The sequence below is a fragment of the Bison bison genome, unplaced genomic scaffold (assembly GCF_000754665.1).
Source record: "Bison bison bison isolate TAMUID 2011002044 unplaced genomic scaffold, Bison_UMD1.0 scf7180017864387, whole genome shotgun sequence".
NCBI classification, from domain to species: domain Eukaryota; kingdom Metazoa; phylum Chordata; class Mammalia; order Artiodactyla; family Bovidae; genus Bison; species Bison bison.
In genome coordinates, this window is record NW_011494959.1 from 2,373,857 (window position 1) to 2,398,128 (window position 24,272).

General features: G+C 37.8%; 1 protein-coding gene across 1 annotated transcript in view; it reads right to left on the bottom strand.

Annotated features, from left to right (window-relative positions):
* NCAM2 (neural cell adhesion molecule 2) overlaps window positions 1-24,244 on the bottom strand; it is a 574,228-nt gene extending 549,984 nt beyond the window's left edge. Inside the window, exon 1 of the mRNA XM_010858401.1 lies at window positions 24,128-24,244. Within this exon, the coding sequence (XP_010856703.1) occupies window positions 24,128-24,182 (55 nt within the window). The 5' untranslated portion in view covers window positions 24,183-24,244. The remainder of the gene's footprint in view (window positions 1-24,127) is intronic.
* Window positions 24,245-24,272: the final 28 nt, after the last annotated feature.

Here is a 24,272-nt window from a genome sequence, read left to right on the forward strand (position 1 = left end):
ATTTTGCTTGCTTCAGGGGAGAAATCTGTGAGTAAAAGCAAGGTGTCTCACCCCAACAGTCCTTGGTATCATAAAGAAACTGATATATTGCAGGTGGCAGAATAAAACTGTTTGATTTTCCAGGTCTTCTTAGTCTGAGACTTATTTTCACTGTGTTGTTTCAATCGAATTCTCAGCACTTTGTGCACACCCATATAATCAAAATGCATTCACAGGCTGATATCACATTTTGTCACTTATAAGGAAATATCACATATCCTTGTATTATTGCTTTGGGAATAACTGTATTATTGTTGATGCTAGATAGTAAACTCCTTGAGAAAATGATCCAGGGATTATACATCTTTCTCTTACCCACAGGGTTCAATGACTGCACAAAGAAACGATTCGACAAAAAGGAATGACTGAAACAGAAGCCCAAATTCTCAAGGATACATTTGTTAATTTTTCTTCTTTATTCACCACTTTAAAGTATGTTTTACTGCTTTGTTTTAATGCAAAATACTGAACTATCTAAAACACCACTGGAGAAGGGAAAGGCTACCCACTCCAGTATTCTGATCTGGAGAATTCCATGGACTGTATAGTCCATGGAGTAGCAAAGAGTCAGAAATGATTAAGCGACTTTCACTTTCACTTACAAATCAGAAACACTAAATAATACATCTTTGACTTATATCTATATATGTATATATGTGCAAATGATATTGTAGATTAACACAGCATGCTATGCATTAGGCACTTTCCAAGGATGGTTATAAGAAATAGTACTATTAAAAAATTTTCTGGGGAATTCTCTCGTGGTCCAGAGGCTAAGACTTGAGGCTCCCAATACAGGGGGCACGGTTTCGATCCCTGGTCAGGGAACTAAATAAATAGTTCTGCATGCCACAATTAGGGCTTCCCAGGTGGCGCTAGTAGTAAAGAACCCGCCCATCAATGCAGGAGATGTAAAGACGTGGGCTTGAGCCTTGGGTTGGGAAGATTCCCCCCTGGTGAAGGGAATTACAATCCACTCCAGTATTCTTGCCTGGAGAATCCAATGGACAGAGGAACCCCACAGGTGGGCTACATCCATAGGGTCACAGAGTCAGACTCATTACAACTAAGACCTGATGCAGCCAAATAAATTAATTAATTAAAATAAATACATTTTTAAAAATTCTGGATCTTTCCTAAAACTAGTATGAAAGCTATCATCTATTAACCTGTTTAAAATTATCTGACTTAAAAAGACCACATAATAAATTAATTTTAATCTTCCATTTGAGTCATAGTATGGTTTCTACAATTGATAATAAAAATTAAATAACCCATCTTCCCTTTATTCTGTTTACCCAGTAAACTCTGAACTAAACGTAACTTTAAAGGGAACAACATAGTTAGTTTAGATTTTTATGTCATTATCTACCCTGTTCCATTGGAGAAGGCAATGGCACCCCACTCTGGTACTCTTACCTGGAAAATCCCAGGGACAGGGGAGCCTGGTGGGCTGCCGTCTATGGGATCGCACAGAGTCGGACACGACTGAAGCGACTTAGCAGCAGCAGCAACCCTGTTCCATAGACTCATTTAGATTTTTAAGAGTACTGTGGCACATACATACTTTCACAGTATGACCACAAACATTTGAAGACAAAAAAATCTTAATCCATTCTAAAGTAAATTGAATATTTAGGAATATTTTATTTTAAATGATAAATATTTTTATGATGGTTGACTTCTATTTTAATTCATATGCTTTTGGTATTGTTATGTTGATTATTCAAGTTTTGTAAGATATATGCTGCTGCTGCTGCTAAGTCGCTTCAGTCATGTCCGACTCTGTGCGACCCCATAGATGGCAGCCCACCAGGCTCCCCTGTCCCTGGGATTCTCCAGGCAAGAACACTGGAGTGGGTTGCCATTTCCTTCTCCAATGCATGAAAGGGAAAAGTGAAAGTGAAGTCGCTCAGTCGTCTCTGATTCTTTGCGACCCCATGGACTGCAGCCTACCAGGCTCCTCCATCCATGGGATTTTCCAGGCAGGAGTACTGGAGTGGGGTGCCATTGCCTTCTCCATGTAAGATATATATTCATGTGCAATTCACTTCTGACTTTCTGATCTTTTCCCTGTTAAAATTAAACTGAAAAATGAGGAGTTGTAACATTTGTTTCATCAGGTAAAACATTAAAATTAATCAATAATAGATTACTCAGAAACTACTAATACTCTATAATATTACATGAACATCCATGAACTATTTAAAATAAATGATGCTAAATTTTTCAATTATATCAAAATACATTATATATGACTATTCTTTGGACAAAAATTTGTCAGAATAAATTAAGTGGTATAAATATTAACTAATATAACGGTTTAGCATAAAATTCAAATAACATTTATATGGATAGTGCCATTTGAAAAGTCATTCCATGTATTTTATAACTGAAATTGATTTTGCTATAGAGCATTTAGAACCAGGAAAAAAAAAAAAACTGAATTTATTTAGGTAGGCTGGACATGCAAATAAGTACCTAAAGGTCAGCTTCTGAGTTTTTGACTATTACATTTAATTGCTATCTTCTCTGAAAACTTGTAACAAATACTATTAACAAGGTTAAATGTAAATATCCCTTATTAAGTTACAAATAAACTATTGAGCTAATATACAGAAGGAAAAGTGAAGTCGCTCAGTAGTGTCCAACTCTTTGTGACCCCGTGGACTTTAGCCCATCAGGCTCCTCCGTCCATGGGATTCTCCAGGCAACAATACTGGAGTGGGTTGCCATTTCCTTCTCCAAGGGATCTTCCCTATCTAGGGATCGAACCCAGGTCTCCCGCATTGTAGGCAGACAGTTTAACCTCTGAGCCACCATGGAAGCCCACAGAAGGAAAAACACATGTTTAAATATATTTATTAAGAATACATTCTCAAAGTACTTAGAGGCAAATTTGGTTATGTATGTTTCCACTAAAACTGTTCTAATCAGATAAGAGTGTATGTTCATCTTTAAAAATTTTTAAAGAGTATTTATTCCATAACTTTCACAGTAAGTATAATTTGTTTATTTATAACAGCTCCCACAGATGTTTATTTTTTAACTCAAGTTTTTTGTTACAGTTTTTCTTTCTATTTCTACTCTGAATATAATAGCAACATGAAAACATCATTTATTTTGTTCAGTAACTATTTCTGAGATCCACTATGTGCAACAGAAAACATAAAACTTTGTCACTAACTATAGTCTGATTTAAAAGACAAGATCAATGAAGTTATATCACTTAAAATAACCCAGAAATAATGCAGGACTGTAAGAGATTACATGTCAAAATAAACAGTACTTATCCAAATTCTAGTGCTTTATACCAGACAAAGCAAGGTGGTTTGAGGCAATTAAGAAAGGCTTCAAAGAATAGTATGTGCCAAATATATCTCAATAAAGCTGGGAAAGAAGAGAGAGAAAGATTTCAAAACTGAAATAGGGTTTGAGCTTCATTTTATATGATAAACTGAGGTAAGTGTTAGAGGAACCACTGATTGAAACTGCCCACCTTGGCCAGGCGCCGTAGTGCTCGGGCACTACAGTCACACTGCATGACTTGTCTTAAACAGGAGGCACTGGTAAGGAACAGGAACTAACAAGCTACCATCAACCGGAAGAATTTGGGAAAGGTCAAAAGCAAAGAGGAGATGCCAGTCTGTACGTCCTACCGACCTCCCAGAATTATCCTCCTTGGAATTCATTTTGGCTCATCAAAGTGTGCGCCACCAGGAAGGACCCTGAGTCAAAGTGACTGTTCAGAGACAACCCAGAAACTAACCCCATCACCATAAAATCCAAGACTGGGAACCATGTGGCAGAGCAGTTCTCCTGGGTTTCCCTACCCTACTGTTCTCCACCCTAGTGCGCCTTCCCAATACAGTCTTTTGCTCTGTCCAAGTGTTAGACAAGAGCCCACTCAGGCCTAAAAAGGGTCTCCCTTCCTGCATCAAGTGGAGAGAATTTAAAAAGCTATCTCTAAACATTCTTCTGAGATTTCAAATGGGGGGAGCAAATCAATCCTACTTTTTGTAAACACAGTAATCACTATTTAATCAATTTTCTCTCCTCTCATGTATTTCCATTTTTTTCTTACATGTCTACATATTTAGACTTTATCATCTTGCAGATCTCTAAACCATGCTGCCTGTCATTTTCCATCCAGTGAGCCAAGACAGTCATCCATTGCTTGCCTGGATAGCAAGAGTTGAGAGTCAAAAAGTCATTATTGGCTTTGATTCTTAAACAGCACTTTTAACTAGAGCATGGAAGAATGAGTTGAATATTAAAATCTGAGAGTCAAAATTCAGTCTTTTTGAAAGAAAGCAAAATTTTCATGACAATTATTACTTTAAATATCAATAGCTAAAGATTTTATAAGAAATGATCCCTAAGATGAAAAGGATGAATGCTGTAAGAACAGTTTCTTATTTCCTGAAAAGGGAAAAATGTGACTAGTTGTTGCCAAGGATGAAAGCAGGAGATTCTTAAGTATCTCTTACAGCAGGGGTCCCAAACTCCAGGGCCACAAACTGGTATTAGTCCATGGCCTGTCAGGAACTGGGCCGCATAGCAGGAGGTGAGTGGTGAGCAGCGAAGCTTCATCTGTATTTACAGCTACTCCCCATCACTCACATTACTGCCTGAGCTCTGCCTCCTGTCAAATTTGCGACAGCATAATAAATGTAATGCACTTGAATCATCCAGAAAGCATCCCCTCAACCCCTCCCTGTCCATGGAAAAACTGTCTTCCATGAATCAAGTCCCTGCCAAAAAGGTTGGGGACTGCTGTCTGAGAGGGTTCCCTCTTCCTTCCCTGTGTTGTAACTTTTGGCAGGACCCAGAAGGCAACTGGGCATCTAGTCCTGTCATCTGTTTCATCATAATCTCTACTCCCACCACCACTGACAGATTGAGAGCACCATCCACAAGCCTGGAGCACCAGTGACTGACTGACTTCAGCAGGGAACAAAGATGACCCAGAGAAGTCAAGTTGACCACAGAGGGGCCAAATTGTACCCCTCCTCCAAGTCTGACTACTGCAATGTGGATGTGCTTTAACAGATGTTCTCTAATATGCAGATATTAGAGAAGAATTGGAGAAGGCAGTGGCACCCCACTCCAGTACTTTTGCCTAGAAAATCCCATGGACGGAGGAGCCTGGTAGGCTTCAGTCCATGGGGTCGCTAGAGTCGGACACGACTGAGCGACTTCCCTTTCACTTTTCCCTTTCATGCATTGGAGAAGGAAATGGCAACCCACTCCAGTGTTCTTGCCTGGAGAATCCCAGGGACGGGGGAGCCTGGTGGGCTGCCATCTATGGGGTCGCACAGAGTCGGACACGACTGAAGCGACTTAGCAGCAGCAGAGAAGAATACGTTATCACTGAACCACCTTGGCTGAGGCAAGAGGGTATTGAAGGTCAGTAAAGTTTAAACCAAGAAACACAAATGCATAGGCTATAGGTCAGGAACATAACTAGCCAGCTCATGCGAAAGGAACTGCTAATCCTCTGAGTTTAACCAGAACCAGTGGGAGAGGAGATGAAGCTGTATTCAGTACTGTGGGAAACACACGCACTGACCACACAGACCATGTGGAATGCCCATAGTATAGACACTGTGCAAAGTCCAGGTGGAGACAAGAGTTTTGCTTGAGTTAAGGATGGAGATGAGTAGAGGGTGACTTCCCTGGTGGCTCAGATGTTAAAGCGTCTGCCTACAACACAGGAGACCTGGGTTCAATCCCTGGGTCAGGTAGATCTCCTGGAGAAGGAAATGGCAACCCATTTCAGTATTCTTCCCTGGAAAATCCCATGGACAGAGGAACCTGGTGGGCTACAGTCCATGGGGTCATAAAGAGTCAGACACGACTGAGCAACTTCATTTTTCTATGAGTAGAAAAGTAGAGGAAAAAGAAAACAAAAACAAAAACATAAGCTTATAGCTAAACCCATGCAAGAAGCTGAGACAAGTTGAGAGATGAGGGGTGAAGTCCACGAGAGTAGAAAACAGTCCTGAGAGGGAAACCCAATTTTGCACTGGATTCAAGAAAGATTGAGGGAAGGAGGAGAAGGGGAAGGCAGAGAATGAGATGGTTTGACAGCATCACTGACTCAAAGGACATGAATTTTAGCCAACTCTGGGATAGGGTGAAGGACAGAGAAACCTGGAGTGCTGCAGCTCATGGGGTCCCAAAGAATCGACAGGACTTAGCAGCTGAACAGCAACAAGTAACAAACTAAGAAATTATCTTTAATTTCTCATTCTGCACCAGCTGTGGAGCTCTGCACCATGATGGAAAACAGCTAAGAGGAGCATGCATACTGGATACCATCAAAACCTCAAATGCCAAACTTTCCAATTGCCATCTGCCTTAGCAAACTGTGGGAAAACTAAACAGAATGTGGTCAATGGCAACATAATAATGGAGCTTTCCAAAAGTAATAACTGCCTCAAAAATAAACATTCTGACATCTTCTCAGGGAACTGTTTCTCACAGAGCTAAATTCTCTTTGGAAAATTTTTGAAGAAGCTTGGTTAATAAATTATCAATATATGGAATTATACCTTTGCTCTACAGCAATATTAATAATGCCATTAATAGGACAGTTACTATAGGAGCAGCACTATCATTCCCATTTTATAGATGATACTATTAAAGGAGAGAAGTAAGTCTCTTACTCAAGATCTAAATGAGCTCATCAGGAAGAGGGTGATCAGGATTTGAATTCAAGCCTGCCAGGTTTCAGACTCTGTGCTTTTAACCATCACACAGCCTCTATGCATGCCCACAAACCAAAACAGGAATTTGTGTAAATAAATTTAGCAAAGATTCTGCTCTGAAGCTAAAGGGGGTGTCAAGATATTTTGACATTTAATTATAAGTAGTGATCGGGGCTTCACTGAGTGTGCAACAGAGTTGAAATAAAACACAGATGTTGAGGTATTCCTTGAACACAACATCTGGGTCACACGATCTAAATTCATGAGCAGGAAACCCCTACTAACTTGTGTAGGGGAAAGAGTTTCACTGCAGCACTAAATAGCCACTGGCCTCAGTGCCTGGAACTGCCATGTGCTGGCAAAAGTCCATTTAGTACCCAACCATTCAGCCAGAATGTTTCAACAACCAGTAACGTGATGTGAATTCTGAACACTCTGGAAACAATTTTGACTGGTGTCAAATCAAACCATAAGGAGCAAAAGCAAATCAAAGAGATCTTTTAAAATGAGACCATTCAATGTCATTTATAGAACAATGAAAGGGCCATTCAAAATACTTCTTATTTCCATAAAACTGCAAACCAGTCAATGATAAAGATAATAGAAACTATCTAATTTGAACACTATTACTTTACTGCAAATAAGGGAGCTCAGTTGTTTTGAATACCTGCGAATATGGATATGCTTTATAGGAAAAGCATTATCAACATATCTCACAAAAAAAACTTTTTACACAAATGAATTTGTTCTCTACCACTGGGAACAGAAGGAGATTATCTGCTTAGTAATCCTCAAAAGGGACATGGCAATCAACCACTGAGATATAAGAGAATCTGTATCTACAGTTTTATGATCCAATCCTTACTGTGATATTACAAGATGGTTAGATAATTTTTCAGCAGCTTTGTAACGTGAAATGTTTTAACTCAGTTGTGCAGTGCTATGTAAAGGAGGGGATAACACTGTTAGAAACTTAGCAGCCTTTCTCTCTTCAGTTACAAATTGGGGAAAATGGAAATGAAGGATTCAAGCCTGTGCATGCATTTCAATCACAACACAGTCCCTGAGCTGGAACCAAAGCATCCATGCTCCAAATGCTAATCTTATCTATATTCAGGGAATATGTTTTCATGAAAAACATCATAAATTATGAATACTTGTGAGCTAGGAGTTTGTTTTGAAAAAAATAAGGTGAGGGAGCTGTTTAGCTGTTCATTTTGTGAAACAAAAAGACAACAGATATTGTTTTGTAGTCTTGAGAAATTAAACACTGGCTAATTAGTCTTCAGTTATACAAACTGTGAATAATAACTCTAATGTTTTATCATGGAGTACATTTTCTTCTTTGAAGCAAAAATAAGCAAAGGAAAAAATTACTTAAAAATAGTCATGGATTTTAGCAATAATGAAAGTAATGAAAGAAATACAGTAAACATTTTGAAAGAGTATAAAATAATGAGATAGTTTACCCAAAATTTTATACACATACCTATATGTATGTGTACACACACACATACACTCTCCTACACACATAAATACATATATAAGTTTACCATTTGACCATTTAGAACAAACACAATGTTGGTAAGTGTACCTAGCATAGGAAAAAAACAGCTAAGAAACAGTAATTATAGAGCAGGCATATAGTTTTATACCCTAAGCACCTCAATCTCTATCCTGCCTTTTAATTCACTGCATAGTCTCGGGGAGACTTCCCTGGTGGCTCAGATGGTAAAGAATCCAGATAGTAAAGACCTGGGGTTCGATTCCTGGGTTGGGAAGATCCCCCAGAGGAGGTCATGGCAACCCACTCCAGTACTGTTGCCTGAAGAATCGCCATAGACAGAGGAGCCTGGAGGGCTATAGTCCATGGGGCCGCAATGGTTTGGACATGACTGAGTGACTAAGGACACAGTCTCAGGAAGACACCATCTAGAGCTCAGGAACTGATGTAGTTCACATCTTAGTCTAGGTATGCGTTAGATTAGAACCCTGATTAGTGAGTCTACATAATCACACACATTTCAATATTTAGCCTGTCTCAGCAGTCAATTTCCAATCAATATTCCTTTTTCACAGTTTCATCTTCATAAAGAAGACCCTGGTCCCCATTTCTATTTGTCATCCAGGTCTTCCAGAAATCAAATGAATATCTTCCCTTGGCTTTCTTAAAGTTAAGCATGCTATTCTCTTGTCTAGTTTGGAAAAAAATAAGAGCAAATATATATAAAAATATATAGGCTTATAAATTATGTTCATTTAAAATTATGTTTGTGTTTAAAATTATGTTCATTTATACTATAAGCTTCTGGAGGGCTAGCCAGGTTTATGCAATTTGTTTTATCTCAAACGCCTTATCCTACCTCATCATACTTTGTCTACAGTCCTTAAGCATTGTATAGACGCAGGCACTCAGGCCTTTAAATTCAAAATAAGCCTTCCTTCAAATACCACTCTGGCCACTTAATAGCCATGCAAAAGTGAAAGTCACTCAGTCATGTCTGACTGTTTGCCTCCCCATGGACTCTATAGTCCTTGGAATTCTCTAGGCCAGAATACTGGAGTGGGTAGCCTATCCTTTCTCCAGAAGAGGGATAATATTCCTGGGTCGGGAATATTCCCAGGAATCAAACCAGTATCTCCTGCATTGCAGGCGGATTCTTTACCACCTGAGCTATGAAGGAAGCCCTATTCCCAGGAATCGAACCAGTGTCTCCTGCATTGCAGGCGGATTCTTTACCACCTGAGCTATGAAGGAAGCCCTGTAGGTAAACTGCTTTGTCACTCTATCTCTTAGCTTTCTTATTTGTAAAATTTTAAAATGACAGTAAGATATGTCTAAATGATAGTAAATAAGAGCAAGTTTAGGAGATTTTACAGGACATAGCCTGTTCACAAAGGAAGTTAATATTCTTACTACTGTTCTTAAACAATAGTAACATGATGAACAATGTTATGTTTCCTTTGGTGGTGACCTGGTAAGGAAAGATGACTTGCCAGCAGGCCTAGGTTCCAATCTCAGCTTTGCCATTGAGCAGCTCTGTGAGTTTGACAAGTCATCTAAACATTTCAAAATCTATTCACATCCCTTTCTATAAAACAGAATTATCCTCACATAGAAGTTTAACAAATTAAATTAGATCACAGGTACAAACCACACAGGTACACTGTAAGTGCTTAAAAGACACTGACTTTTAACACTGTTTACATTCTTTGTCAAAAGGGCCCTTTCAAAATCCTTGTGGCAGACCCTTTTTCTACATACTACGTACTGCATACCGCATCCCCTCCCTCATTCTTCAGATCTTCCACTCAGCAACAGAAAGGAGTTGATGGGTCAAGGGAACGATGATAATGTCATTCTCCCCACCAACTAGTTTAGGGGAGCTCATCTGAAACAATTCTAGCCAATGAGAATTGAGGGAAGTCTGCTGAGTGACATGGGGATTTTCCTTTACTATTAAAATAAGGCCACTCAAATGAGTATGTTGTCTTTTTTCCTAGCTTCAGATTTCATTGTCTAAGAATATTAAACCATTGCAGCCATATTTCTTCTAGAAAGCCAGGGAAAACCAGACAAAACTGAAGAGAAACTTGAAATCCAAACCTTCTCCAAACCTTCCTCCAGATAGCTCCTCACATTCTTTAGATGTTTATTTTTAAACCATTTTGAATGTGTTCTCTTCTTTGCCTCTGAAAGCATCCTAAACTCATATAATTTCATTATGAAATTATTTAATAAATCAACCACAAATTGATGACTTACTCAATTATAAATAATTATAGTGTTTCACAATAGGAGAAGCCACTGAAAATATAGCTGATATTTAAATATTAATGTCATATAGTTGCTAATGAATTATACTAACCCAAACAACAGAGCTGCTCTACCTTGCAACCACTCAGACCCCCAATATCTCTAAATCTTGTTGGTTCTCTACCTGCACTAATCTTTTCAGTCAATAAAAGATTTACTTTTTCACTAATTGGTCTTTCCTCAGCCACTCAGAAGAAATGGTCAGAAAGAATGACAAAAACTTGAAACTAGAGCAACAGCTAAAGCTTTCTCTCTCCCTTCAGCAATTCCATATTACTTCAAAAGAATCACGTTTCAGTCAGTGGAATGAGTAAAGTTTTAGGATCAAATATTAACTAAATTTGAATTTGAAATTCTGTACTTATTATATGCTACTTCACTTTTATGAAATTCAGCTCCTCTTTCAGAACTCCTAGATATGCTGTGAATATAAAAATGAGATAACTCATCTGAAAGTACCCTGCAGAGTTACTGACAGATCTTCTTTGGAGAAAGATCCTCTCCTTGACCAAACTCTCGCCAGACTCCCTGAACCCTCAACTCAATTAGGCCTCACCCTCAAACTATAAAGATCTGAACAAAACACTAATGTAATTTTAAACCACTCAAGGCCACATTCCAAGAATGTCTCTCATCCCCCTTGAAGTGCCTGCCTGAGAAAACTCAAGGCTGCCAAAAGGATTTACTGTTCCTCCCAGCCAACACCTGAAGATGGGACCCCTGTCTCTTAGGCCCTGTAGAAGTGGAACAGGCTTACTTTGATTAGAACCAGTTATTCGCAAATCCAGATGGGATTCACAGGGACCAATTTCCATCTTTTTGTGAGTTTCGGCAATTTTTTTACTTCTCTGTCTCTATGGAGCACCCACTCAACACTTCCCTACTCTCTCATTCTCCCTTTAAAACTTTCAGTTACCTTTGTACAAATTAAAGCTGAGTTCAGTTCATACTGGGCTCTTTATCTTATTGAATATAGTAATAAACTCTTCCCAATACAGTATGTTACTGATTAAAATCTGTCCTTACCATTTTAATTAGGTCTAGATTTGGTTTTCTCTGACACTTTCTTTATTCAATTAATTCACCAAATACTTAAAAATAGAAATTGTTGAGGAAACAATGTTGCCTGTAATCCTTCTGTGTTTTCTTGGGTATCTCCTTCTCCCATCCTATACATGTAACTATGTCAGCCTTTGTCCCAGCTCTTCAAAGTCTGACCCTATCACCCACCTCCCCATTTCCTTTTAGCTGATGAGTTATCCTCCCTGAAACAAAAGGGTGATTGATCTGTATTATTAGTACTACATTTGCTTCCCTTTTTCAGTCAAAGCTCCCTGCATGCATTTCTACTCAGTGGTTAGAATATATTCTGGAATCACAACCAGTAAAAGACACTTCTTAGGACCACTTCATCTCTCCAATCACATTCACAACAAGCAAGTGTTCAGAAAAGCATAGTGGATGGCATAATATGATTTAATAACCTATGCTGAGTTTTCTCCCTAAATTGCAGATCACATATAATCCCCACAAAAGTGAAATGTATTAGCATGTAGCTTATATTGGGGCTTTGAAATAAAATGACTCACGTAGATAACCAATTAAAATGATTATAAATCATGTGAAATTTGAGAAAGGAAAGTAAAAAAAATAGATGAATTTAAGCAAAAGTAACATCTTTGATTGAAAACTGTTTCAAGCTAGAGACACACACAATAATGGTAACATTAGTGATTAAATGGCAGACAGACGAATAAAATGATAAAGTGATAAAAATATTATGGAGTATCTGAATATGTATTTGGTTCTATTAATTTAAATCTTTTTATCAGTGAAGTCAGACCTAGAAAACACTATAAAACCATGACAAAACACAGCTACCAGGCAAGAGAAGAATTTGGAGGTTAAATTAGATCTCATTTAAAAAAGAGAAAAAAAAAATCTAAATACTTATGAAGCAATAAGGTAAAATAGCCCTTATTTTAATTGCCTTTCTATTCATACAGTTCAGAATCGGCTTCCAATAATCATTGATTGAATAATCAACTTTTAATTAACCCCAAGGGATTATCTTGATTTTTCAGGACTTTAAATACTTTGCTCTGTTGACATATCAGACACTTAACTATTGACAATATCTAATTTGTTTAATTATATCGTTATCAATGTATTATATCTCCCTAATTTATTTCTATATACTGAAGACTTTGAAACTCCAAATAGATAACCATGTCCTATCTCTCAGATAAGGCTTCAGAAGAATATATCTCATAGCAAGATTTTAAAGTCTGCTTTATTCCCAGTCTAATTAACTTTCAGTATAAGAGATAAGATCAGGGATAAGGCAGCTCATTCCTGCTATTTAATTCCTCCTGAATTAAATAATCACTGTGTGATGATTATTTTATTGAAATTAATGTATTTATTGAAAGCCTATCACATGCATGGCAATGATATAAACAAACGTTTGAAATAAACACAGGAACAATAGCAATACTTCTCAACAAACCAAAACATCGTCCAAAGTCAAGGGTAAATACATGTATGTACATATATATACACATATTTATTTTAAAGTACGGCATTTTGTTTTACTTCTGCTTGGTAAAAATATTCATTCAGCATGCATTCACTACGCATCTGTGTTCCAGGAATACACATGAATTTACAATAAACTCTCTAATCTAGTACACTGCGTTTAATGGGAAGCCAGCATGGAGAGACATTCTTGTCCTTATGGAGTTCACTTGCAAGGTCACAGTGAAGTTTGGCATGCAGAAATCAGATACAATACCAGAGCGTCTTGTACTTCGACTAGTATGTAGGAGGCAACTGACATGTATCTGACGAAAGAAAGATGTCTCTGGAGATGAGATGCTTGAGTTGAGTCTTGAAGAAAAATAATAGTAACTGTCCACAGAAAGACAGACAAATATGTAAAATACATGGCCTGTGTACACACAGGGACCAAACTGGGAATTCCAGGAATGGTGTTAGAGTGATGTGCCCACTAACAAGCAATGGCGCTGAGAGAATAGGGTTGTGTAAACAAACAAAAGGCAAAACTCTCAACAATTCTAAGTCAGAAACTTCCAAATAATTCAACTGAAAGGTAGACCTCTAATTAAAATTAACAGCATGGATCCCATAAACACAGTCCAAAAGCAACTAAACAGCACAGCAGCATAAAACATGTACTAAGTTATTTTCAAGAATTGCCGCGTATACGTCAGTAAAACACACTCAGATAAAAACAGAGACATCATAACAGAAAAATGTGCTATTCTAGAGTAAAATATTTATATCAAGTCCTGGTCTTACCATGTCTTAAGTATTTCTTCAAGGATGAGCAGTTTTACTTCTCTGAGGCTCATTTGCTTTCTTTCTAATCAGAAATAGTACCTCCTTTCAGGATAATTGAGGTACTTTAAATAGATAATTTTAGTTGACAGAAAAAGTTTTTGTCAACTACTCTGCCTCAATACTTACATACATTTTGAAATATTAAATTTTATAATACAATTGTTTGATAATTAAAACATTGGTATGAAGCATTATATATAATGTAAAGAACCATGTAGGGTGAAGTCAGTTATTCTATGATAACGAAGTGAACAAGCTTTAAAATGTGTTCAGCTTCAGCTGGTTTTAGAAATCTATAAGCGATTTATCTAAGTAAATAAAGCTAAAAAATCAGAAACATGTCAATATCACGGATCAGTACTTTGATAAAGAATAGGTACATATCTCATGTTACATATTAATTGAAATCTGTGTATAGACTTTCTCTCCTGAATGACCCAAAGTTGCTGCTATAATATAAAAGTACAACTTCTCAGCTGAGGCAATGCTGGACATTTTTGATGGGCCAAAAATAATAAACAGAGAGATAAATTAAATGGGACAATAAATATAATCAGAAAGCCTCATAATGAGTAGAAAACTGGTTGAGAGTGGACAAGTTATGCCAACAGAAACCCTGTCCAGAAGCCCACTCATTAGTACTTAGAACAAAGCACAATGCTTTTCTTAAATTGGGACCTATTCTATTCTATGATAATATAGGTCTTAGCCATACTCACTGGTTTCTTTTACAAGTTTTGACATCTGTTTCTATTACACCATATCTGCATCCTTGAAAAATGCTGGTGTCTGCAAAATTGTGCAGTAAAAATATCAGGGCTTATGGAAAAAGACAGGATTGGAGGTCAGAGAATGTGAACCTTTGGAAATTTAAAACCAAGCACTAACAAAAACTATAACAATCTTTACCAAAAAAAAAAAAAAAACCCAGCACAGTTAAATCTCTACTAGTAGTTGTATCCAATTTCTGCATCTTCTTTCAAGATATAAGCCTAAAGGGCACTACCTTTAAAACGAACACTATGATCCAGTGTATATCCTCTAAAAAATAAGGCAACAAACAAGTCATTTTATCATAGAGGAAAGTGATTTACCAGTTTCTCCAAATGCACTCTCAGTGATGCCAGATATATAATGTTGTAGAAATCAAGATGGTTCTTAAAGTCACTAAGAAACTAACACTTGTGCTAAAGAAAGGAACCTGAGTTGACTTTTCACATTTATCTTAATACTCCAGAGATTGCTAAGGCTCTCTATTCAATTGTGACAAAGCTTGCTTTTGGTTACAAAAATTAATGACCTGAAGAAATCGTATGTGGATCAACAATTCCTATCATCCTCATATTTACTAGTTGTGAACAAATTAATACGCATCAAAGAAACACACACTAATGCAGAAAGGAATTACATTTTACCTTAAATGCATTTGATGCTCTTGGCTATAAAGTTGTGTGTTATCAGAACATATGTAAGAGCTCTAGGCAAATCAGACACTTTCAATCTCAAACATCATCTATCAAGTGTGGTTTTATCAGGATTAAATTAGATAATGAGTGAAAATGCCCAGTACAGTTCCCTGGCATAGAGCAGACGTTAAAAAATATTAGTTCCCTTGGATACTAACAGAAAAATATTCAGCGCTCATAGAGAGTTGAACATAGTTCGATACCAAATTTCTTTTCTTGTTTTAGTTTAGGTTTCAGGTTTCTTTCTTTCTTTCTTTATTTTTTCTTCTTATTTTGTCAAGTTTTGTTTGCCTGGAACAATACTTTTAAAAAACATGGATAAAACACAGAAAATTAAGAGTATATAAGAAAAGCAAATCTGACCCACATGCTTTTGAAATTTCATCTAAAATTTCAGGCAAACTTAATAATCCTCGAGTATAAATAGTGATGAATAAAGACATAAAGACAGGAGTTAAATGAACTCAGAGAAAGATGCTGAAGAAATAATAAAGATTAGCAGTACATCTTTCACAATTTAATACTGACATTTCTATCTAGATGTTCCATGGAATACTCAACTTAACATATAATTAAAAAAAAAAGTGGGTTACCCAGAAAGGAAAATCCCAAATGAACGTTTTGGCAAACCCAATACAAAGAAGTAAGAAAAACCGTTGCCCGATATCAGCAGTTTTCTTTACTTACTTAACCTATTTCTGTTAAGATATAACCATTCTTTCTGTCAAACAGGCTTAAAACTTCAGGGGTCACATTCCTTCCAGTTCCCCAAATCTAATGTGTTATTAAGATCCATTAATTCTTCCACAGAAACATTGTGTCCTGTCCATTCACTCCTTTTTCATTTCCCTCTAGTCCACACCACACGTGGCAAGTGGACTTAAAACAAAATTTAACTCCGTGTTATTTTCCTGCCCAAACAATGCTTGAAATTCAGTTCAGTTCAGTCGCTCAGTCATGTCCAACTCTTTGCAATCTCATGAACCGCAGCACACCAGGCCTTCCTGTCCATCACCAACTCCCGGAGTCCACCCAAATTCATGTCCATGAGTCTGTGATGCCATCCAACCGTCTCATCCTCTGCCGTCCCCTTCTCCTCCTGCCCTCAATCTTTCCCAGCATCAGGGTCTTTTCCAATGAGTCAGCTCTTTGCATCAGGTGGCCTAAGTAATGGAGTTTCAGCTTCAGCATCAGTCCTTCCAATGAACACCGAGGACTGATCTCCTTTAGGATGGACTGGTTGGATCTCCTTGCAGTCCAAGGGACTCTCAAGAGTCTTCTCCAACACCACAGTTCAAAAGCATCAATTCTTCAGCACTCAGCTTTCTTTACAGTCCAACTCTCACATCCATATATGACTACTGGAAAAACCATAGCCTTGACTAGACAGACCTTTGTTGACAAAATAATGTCTCTGCTTTTGAATATGCTATCTAGTTTAGTCATAACTTTCCTTCCAAGGAGTAAGCATCTTTTAATTTCATGGCTGCATTCACCATCTGCAGTGATTTTGGAGCCCCCCAAAATAAAGTCAGCCACTGTTTCCCCATCTATTTGCCATGAAGTGACGGGACCAGAGGCCATGATCTTAGTTTTCTGCATGTTGAGCTTTAGTGAAACTCAGCTTTGCCGCAAGGCTTGACTGCCTCCCAGTCTCTCCAATATTTCCATAATTGAGGCCAACAACTCACCTTTCTAAATCCTTAATTTGTATTATTTCTTAATTAACTAAATTGGATTATTTCTGTCCTCTGAACATTTACCTCCTTCCCTACAACTTATTCTGCTTGTATTATTTTCTCTATTTAGTCTCACTGTGTTGAGGTCCTCTCTGCTTTAGTGAGCAACAACGTGTTGTCCCAGGAAAGAGGCCAATCTTACACATGTACTGAGTTCAAACCTTTGTCTCCTAGCAGTGCAGTCTTAGCTCCTTCAACTTCCACACCTCACAGACTTCAACTGACAAAGGGGAGTAAGATATGATAATAATTACAAGACTGCTGTATATATTAAGCCAGGTAGTACATATAGAGTGCATACAACTGAGCCAGGCAGTTAACAAACAATGAACAAGTTTTAGGTCTTTTGAGATGCTGAATTCCTAAGGACTTATTTAAATCATTTAATTTTTAACTAATTATATGATGAAAGTGGAAGTTGCTTGGCTGTGTCTATTTGTGGCCCCATGGACTATACAGAACATGGAATTCTCCAGGCCAGAATACTGGAGTGGGTAGCCTTTCCCTCCTCCAGGAGATCTTCCCAACCCAGGGATCAAATTCAGGTCTTCTGCATTGCAGGTGGATTCTTTACCAGCTTGAGCTACAAGAGAAGCCAATTATACTGGAGTGGGTAGCCTATCCCTTCTCCAGAGGATCTTCCCGACCTAGGAATTGAACCCAAGTCTCCTGCATTGCAGTCAGATTTTTTACCAAATGAGCTATCAGGGAAGCCAATTATATGATATCTTTGTTCATTAGTTGAACACTTTATTAATCTCTCATATGTGGATTTGGGTTCTTAAATTCATTTGTCTATTATCTTCTCAACTATGAATCTTAAATTCCAAGCACCTTCCTCCCTCCAACACACCAAATTTTCATTTTCAAACAAATGCATCAAATACATTAAAAAAATAGGCATTGAACTAGAAGTGAGAAAATTTTAATCCTAATTTCATACTAACTAAAATTTATATAGGAAAACCAGGTAGTTGCTCTCAATTTCTTCATCCATAAGGTAAACACTTCCTTGGATTCTTGACGGTCTTGAGTTACAAGGTAATTGAAAGCACTTTGAATAAGTGATTTTCAATGTTATAAAATGCTGAGGTTATTTATCCACATTGTATGGCCTCAACAAGTATTTGATATTTGATTTACTGACAAAATGGCACATTATTTAAGTATTTACTTTGAGGTGAAGAACCATTAGATAATGTTTTTTTAATATATGCAAAGTTTGGTGTTTGGAGAACTGAAGTGAGAATTTACAGACCAGAACTCTAGTCATTAATCCCTTTATTTTTCTATTTGACCTTTAGCAAGTCACATCGTAATTACACGCCACTGAAGACTCTTTGTGACTAATTCCAGCCTGGTGTTGGTCCATATAAGGGGTTCATGATACAAAAAAGAAACACATTCCTCAAAACGATTCCCTGCCCCCTGCTGGAAATATATATTCCATCACTATGACTACGAGTAGTGCCCCCTAGAGTTGTTCATCACACAATCTATATAATCACTCCCAGGAATTCTGCCCAATGTCTGAGACATGTAATCACTGACTGATGAATAAGTCACTCTCATTAATGAATTAGATTATCTCAGCCCCCTCAATATTTTTCTCCAATCACAGAGCAGCTTATGATGCTATTTTAAATTAATAAACGAACTGTTTTTAAGTCATAGGCAGGTTTATATGTATGCATATTATTTTAAAAATATACGTAATGTCTAGCATAGTAGGATTGACATTTTACAACAGGTCTACACATATGTGTTATCACAACTGCTCCTCTTAACAGTACAGCAAGGTCAACTAGGCAGATATTTTTATATCAGATTTTCAAACAGGCAAATAACGGCTCTGAGAGAGTAAGCTGCTTCTTCAGTCAAGAGGCCCTCAGTGTTCTAGGTCTTCTGCTTCCAAGTCAAGTGTTTGTTCTCCTTCTCCACTCTTTTTAAAAAACAAATTGGAACCAAGACAATTTTCATCAATTGACCTAAGATTCTCCCAAGGTTAATCTGTTGATTGTTATGATTATAGTGAAGTGAAGTCAGTCGTGTCTGACTCTTTGCAACCCCATGGACTGTAGCCCACCAGGCTTCTTGGTCCATGGGATTTTCCAGGCATGAATACTGGAGTGGGTTGTCATTCCCTTCTCCAGGGCATCTTCCTGACCCAGGAATTGAACCCAGGTCTCCCGCATTGTAGGCAGATACTTTACCGTCTGAGCTACCAGGGAAGCCTGTTATGATTATAAATACTCTCAAAACTCCCCCTTCTGCCTCTTACTTATTTAAATTCAGGCAAGTTTATTTCATTAGATCACTGTTCTTGTTGTTCAGTCCCTAAGTCATATCCAACTCTTTGTGACCCCCTGGGCTGCAGCATGCCAGGCTCCTCTGTCCTCTACTATCTAATGGAGTTTGTTCAAATTCATGTCCATTGAGTCAGTGATGCTATCTAGCTTCCTCTGCTGCCCCTTTCTCCTATTAGATCATAGCTTTCTAAAATATTTCCCAATGTTTGATGAATTGTTAGTGGCACAAGTGAGTATGCGAAACTAGGGAGTGTGTTGAAAACCATTTGAGATGAGCACTATTGTTATAATTGTAAATAGTTCAAAGTTATTAAAATATTTAAGAGAGTGCCATACATAAGCACTTTTATTTGCTGAACAATTAAAGATACCTCAGTTCTGTGAAACTCAGGAATATTACATTTAATAACAGCACGGGTTGCATCTTAAAGTATTCTCATATCATGTAATTTGGAACATTAAAACTAAAATCTGTTAAATAGGCCTATCTTCAGTATAACTGGGATAGTATAAAGGGCACAGGAAATTTAGACTCTTAAGTCAATAAAATTTGAAAAAAAACAACTATATTCGCTTATAAGAATATTAAAATTATTAAATTTGCATCCACCAACTCCTAGAGGATTATTTTTATTTTGGATGTAAAAAAAAAAAAGAAAAGGCAATTCAAAGTACTTTTCCATGTACACTGTTGTGAGAGATGACCCTCAAAACAGAAGAATTAAAGTCATTTCCCGAACGTCAAAAGCCAGAGGAAGCAGCAAGACTAGTTCCAGGGTCTTCAGAGTGACAACCGTTTGCATTCTCACATCTCCCTCTCAAGGAAACAGGCAAAAACAAACCACGCTGTTAGCCTGGTACTGAACACTTTCTGTATCTCATTTCTCAGTCTCAGTACAAACAAGTCCCATGTTTGCAAACAGGCCATTTTATGTATGAAATTATCTGAAGTTTGAGTTTCTTCTTGGGTTGTATGAGGTTCTTCCGTCCCCTTAATTGCTTCTCTGAGAGGGCATTACTTCTGAGTGACCATTAGCCCTGAGTGTCATTGAACAGATTCATGAACACTCAGGACCCACCAACTTCCCTTCCAGTTCTCTGGGCGCCACAATTCATCACTGGACACTAAAGTGACCAAATGTTCCACTGAACTCCTTTGATATAAAGCAGAGAAAGAAATCCTGTGGTTTATTCATTGAGGATAAGGATATTAATTTACATAGCCTATCTTCTCTACAAGCAAATGAACGTGGAGTTGATTCAACTGAAATCGTACAAAGAAAAGCTGACATCTAAGCATTAGAGCCAGGTAGGTAAGACAGGCTGTCTGCTTAACAGCCCCCACAGAAGACAGGTTTGTGGAGACCTTCCTGTAGACCTGAAACCAGTAGTCACCCTCATACCTACACCCCTCTAATGAACAATGACTTACCAGCACTTCATCAGAAAGCACAATTGTAAGCAGATGCCTGTAAGTTCAACTAACTAACTGGGCAATTCACCCTCCTCTCCCCAATGATTTTGGCTTAGGTGAGTGTCCTAGGTATATATCTTGTACTGGATGACAAGAGAGATCCAGTTGAACAGACACCTCTGTTCTTGCTTAATAATTTCGAACAACAGTGCTTCTAATGTATGTATGCGAACAGTCAGTCATAGATGATTATTAATTGCACTTGGGTAATTTTTAAAAGAAGAAAATTGTTTTAAAAATTTAAAGTTTCAGGAAAGCAGCCCTTACATGTAAATACAAATTTACATAGATCCAAACAGCACACGCACTGTGAATCACAGGCTCAAGTTATCACTTGAGACTTAATGATGACAGAAGCTGTGACCAAGTTCTAAATACAAAGGAAAAATAACTGCAGAAGTTAGAGCTATGGAATAGTTGTTTCATTGACAATGAAATCCAGACTCAACAATTAAATCCCAACTGCACTTCATTGGATATCAATCTTGCAGCGAGAAGGAGAGGCTTTTAAAGGAGCACTTCTGCTACAATAAAAAAGCCTCTCACTACAGTAGAACAATAACCTTGTGTTGAAAGTTAGAAGCAGAACTATTAGGCCTTGTTAGGTAATTATGGTATTGGCATCCACTTAAGTTAGTCAGTTTTTCACTTCTGTCATTTTCTCCTATTCCACGGCCGCAGTTCAAAACGTTTTGACTACTTAAAAGGGAATACATCATCATTGCCTTTCTCCAGTCTAACTGCACACCACTTTCCAAAGCGATAGCTTCAATCATGCTTCATAAAACCTCCTGCAAGTATATTGTTGGAAACATAAATCAGCAAGCTGTGATTTTAGTATTTCCAAGGCAAGCCCAAGGATCACTGACTGGTGGCTTTTCCATGGCCCCGTTTACAAAAGAATAAACAAAAGTATGAGTTATGCTAGATGCATTATTTTTTTCCAAACTGCTCCCTGGGGTGCTTCTGATACTTGCTACTGCATCCTTAATTGGAGAACAAAACACTAGCAGAGAGGAACTGGACTCCAGGATCAGGATTGCCGTTTCCAAGCATCTCTGACTTCATTAGGACACATGGTACAGAAGTACCACATGTTCTGTTTCACAAAAGCTTGGGCTCTCTGCTATGCATGCATCTATACCTCTGTGAGTGCCATGCATTTTTAAATTGTACTAGATAGAGAGATCTTGAGAACGACGCTCTCTCCCTTCCCTGTTACATTACAGTGAATATGGGCTCCCTGTGAGGCATGCTTCAGTCTCCAAGCCCCTCTTTATAATCACCCTGCCTTCTGAATTCTAAATTGGTGAATCACAATTTCAAATATGTGTTACATACACAGACCCAAATTATATGTGTCTGTGTGTACTATTTAAACATTCCCAGATTTCTTTTTTATCCCCCAAATTCCAACACACTTAATGTCTATGACAGTAAATTCAAAGACTCCACAACGGACACATTTTTTTCTTTTTCTTCTCCAAATCAGTCACAATATAATCTTAAGTCTGCACAAACTTGCCTGCCACGATGTCCTCATTTTGCCCACAGTGTCTACATTTGGTTAATTGCAGTGGTATTTTAACTGCAATTTTGGGGGACTGCTTCTCAGTATTCAGAAATACCTGTCTATATTACAAATGAACAGTTAAACATAATCAGCAGCTCTCCAACAATTAAAGCAGCGTATCTGTAGGGCAGAGTGTGTATATTGATCATTGCTATTAAAATGATTCAATTAAGTGGCTGGTCTAATATTAGCTTCAGATTGACAAAACTGCAATTTTGCTACGACTGGAATTTTGCATACTCTATTCTTTTAAGAGAAAATGAGCAGCCTCTTAGCAAGTCACTTTACAAACTAAAACAGTGTTTGTGTTCTAATTTCTGAACATAAAAATCTGTATCCAATCGCGTTTCATCAGCGACTAACACTATAGATTTAGGGAGGAGAAGGGCAGAGAAAGGAAGGTTTCATATCCAAAATGTCAAGCCCGGCTGAAGAATGATAGAAGGACCTAGGGAGTGTGGAAGAACAGACCCACCTTAAAATGGAGTTCTACCACCCCCTGCTGGACCAAATGAAAAACACAGAAGAGGCTAAAAAGCTTAGAACTGAATACAGTGGAGATATTTTAACTTGTGCTGTAATTTATTTTTTTCTCAAAAAAAAAAAAATCATGCTACACTAATAACATTCTCTGCTATTATTACACATCAGAAAATCACTGCTATACACACACACGCACACACACACGTATATATATATATATTTTTTTTTTGTTTGTTTTTTGGAAGACTAACACATATGCATGTTTTAGCATTTTGGGTCCCCAATTTAAATGCCCAAACTTGTCTGGACTATTGAAAATGCCTCCATTTATTATAAATATATTTTACGTGAACGTAAACTAAACAATGCAAATGCACATCTATCTCTATAAACAGAGGTAGCTTCCCCAAATTCTCTCAGGTTATTCTAGTAAGCTATTTCTGTTTTTTTCTAAACAGATAAAAATCCCACCAGTTCCCCACAAGCTAAACATCCCTCACAGGTGTAATTACAATCTGATGGCATAAAAAATGTCAACCTTGCTGTATTAACAAGGGGTGGGGGGGGGTGTGCTGAAAACGAATGACTGCAACACATTCCTAGTTTTATCCATCTGCTTTCTTACACACATCCATGGCCCCTCTCTCAGTTCTCAACAGAAATAAACCATCATCGTTCACTTCTGTCAGAAACTGGGGGTCTTGGGCAAGGGAATTAAAAAAAAAAAAGTCTCTAAGAACTGAATTTCCTGCACACAACAGAAATATTTCCCAACGAGTTTAATGCTGATAGTTTTTGCTTCTTCTTTAAAACATCATCGTTCCCTTGCCTTTCGCAACCTCAGACATTTAACTGGTAACACATGCCAACCTACTCATCCAATTTTTTTGATAATGAAAATCAAAGAAAGCCAAGATCCCAGAGAAAGATACAGTTTTCCTCAACCTCCGGCTCACTGATGCCCATCTCCCAGCCTGTATTTTCTTCTTCAAGGGTCTCCACAGACCAGACATCACTGGGGGAAACAATAATAACAACAATAACTATAACTTTAGTCCCGTCATTTAATTCTTCCTGGAGCTCCTTCTGGCTCTCCAGGTTGGGTAGAAGGGGGAGGGAAAGTAAACGCAAGAAAAGCACCGCACTCCTACCTTGCCCGCTACTGACAAGCAACCCGAGCAGGTAGAAGGAGAGGAGGAGGCTCATGTTCAGGACGTGACACCGGTGGACAGTTCCAAAGTTATTAAGTCCAGCCCCGGAGAGAGAACCTTCCGCTGTCACGGCCGCCTCTGCTAG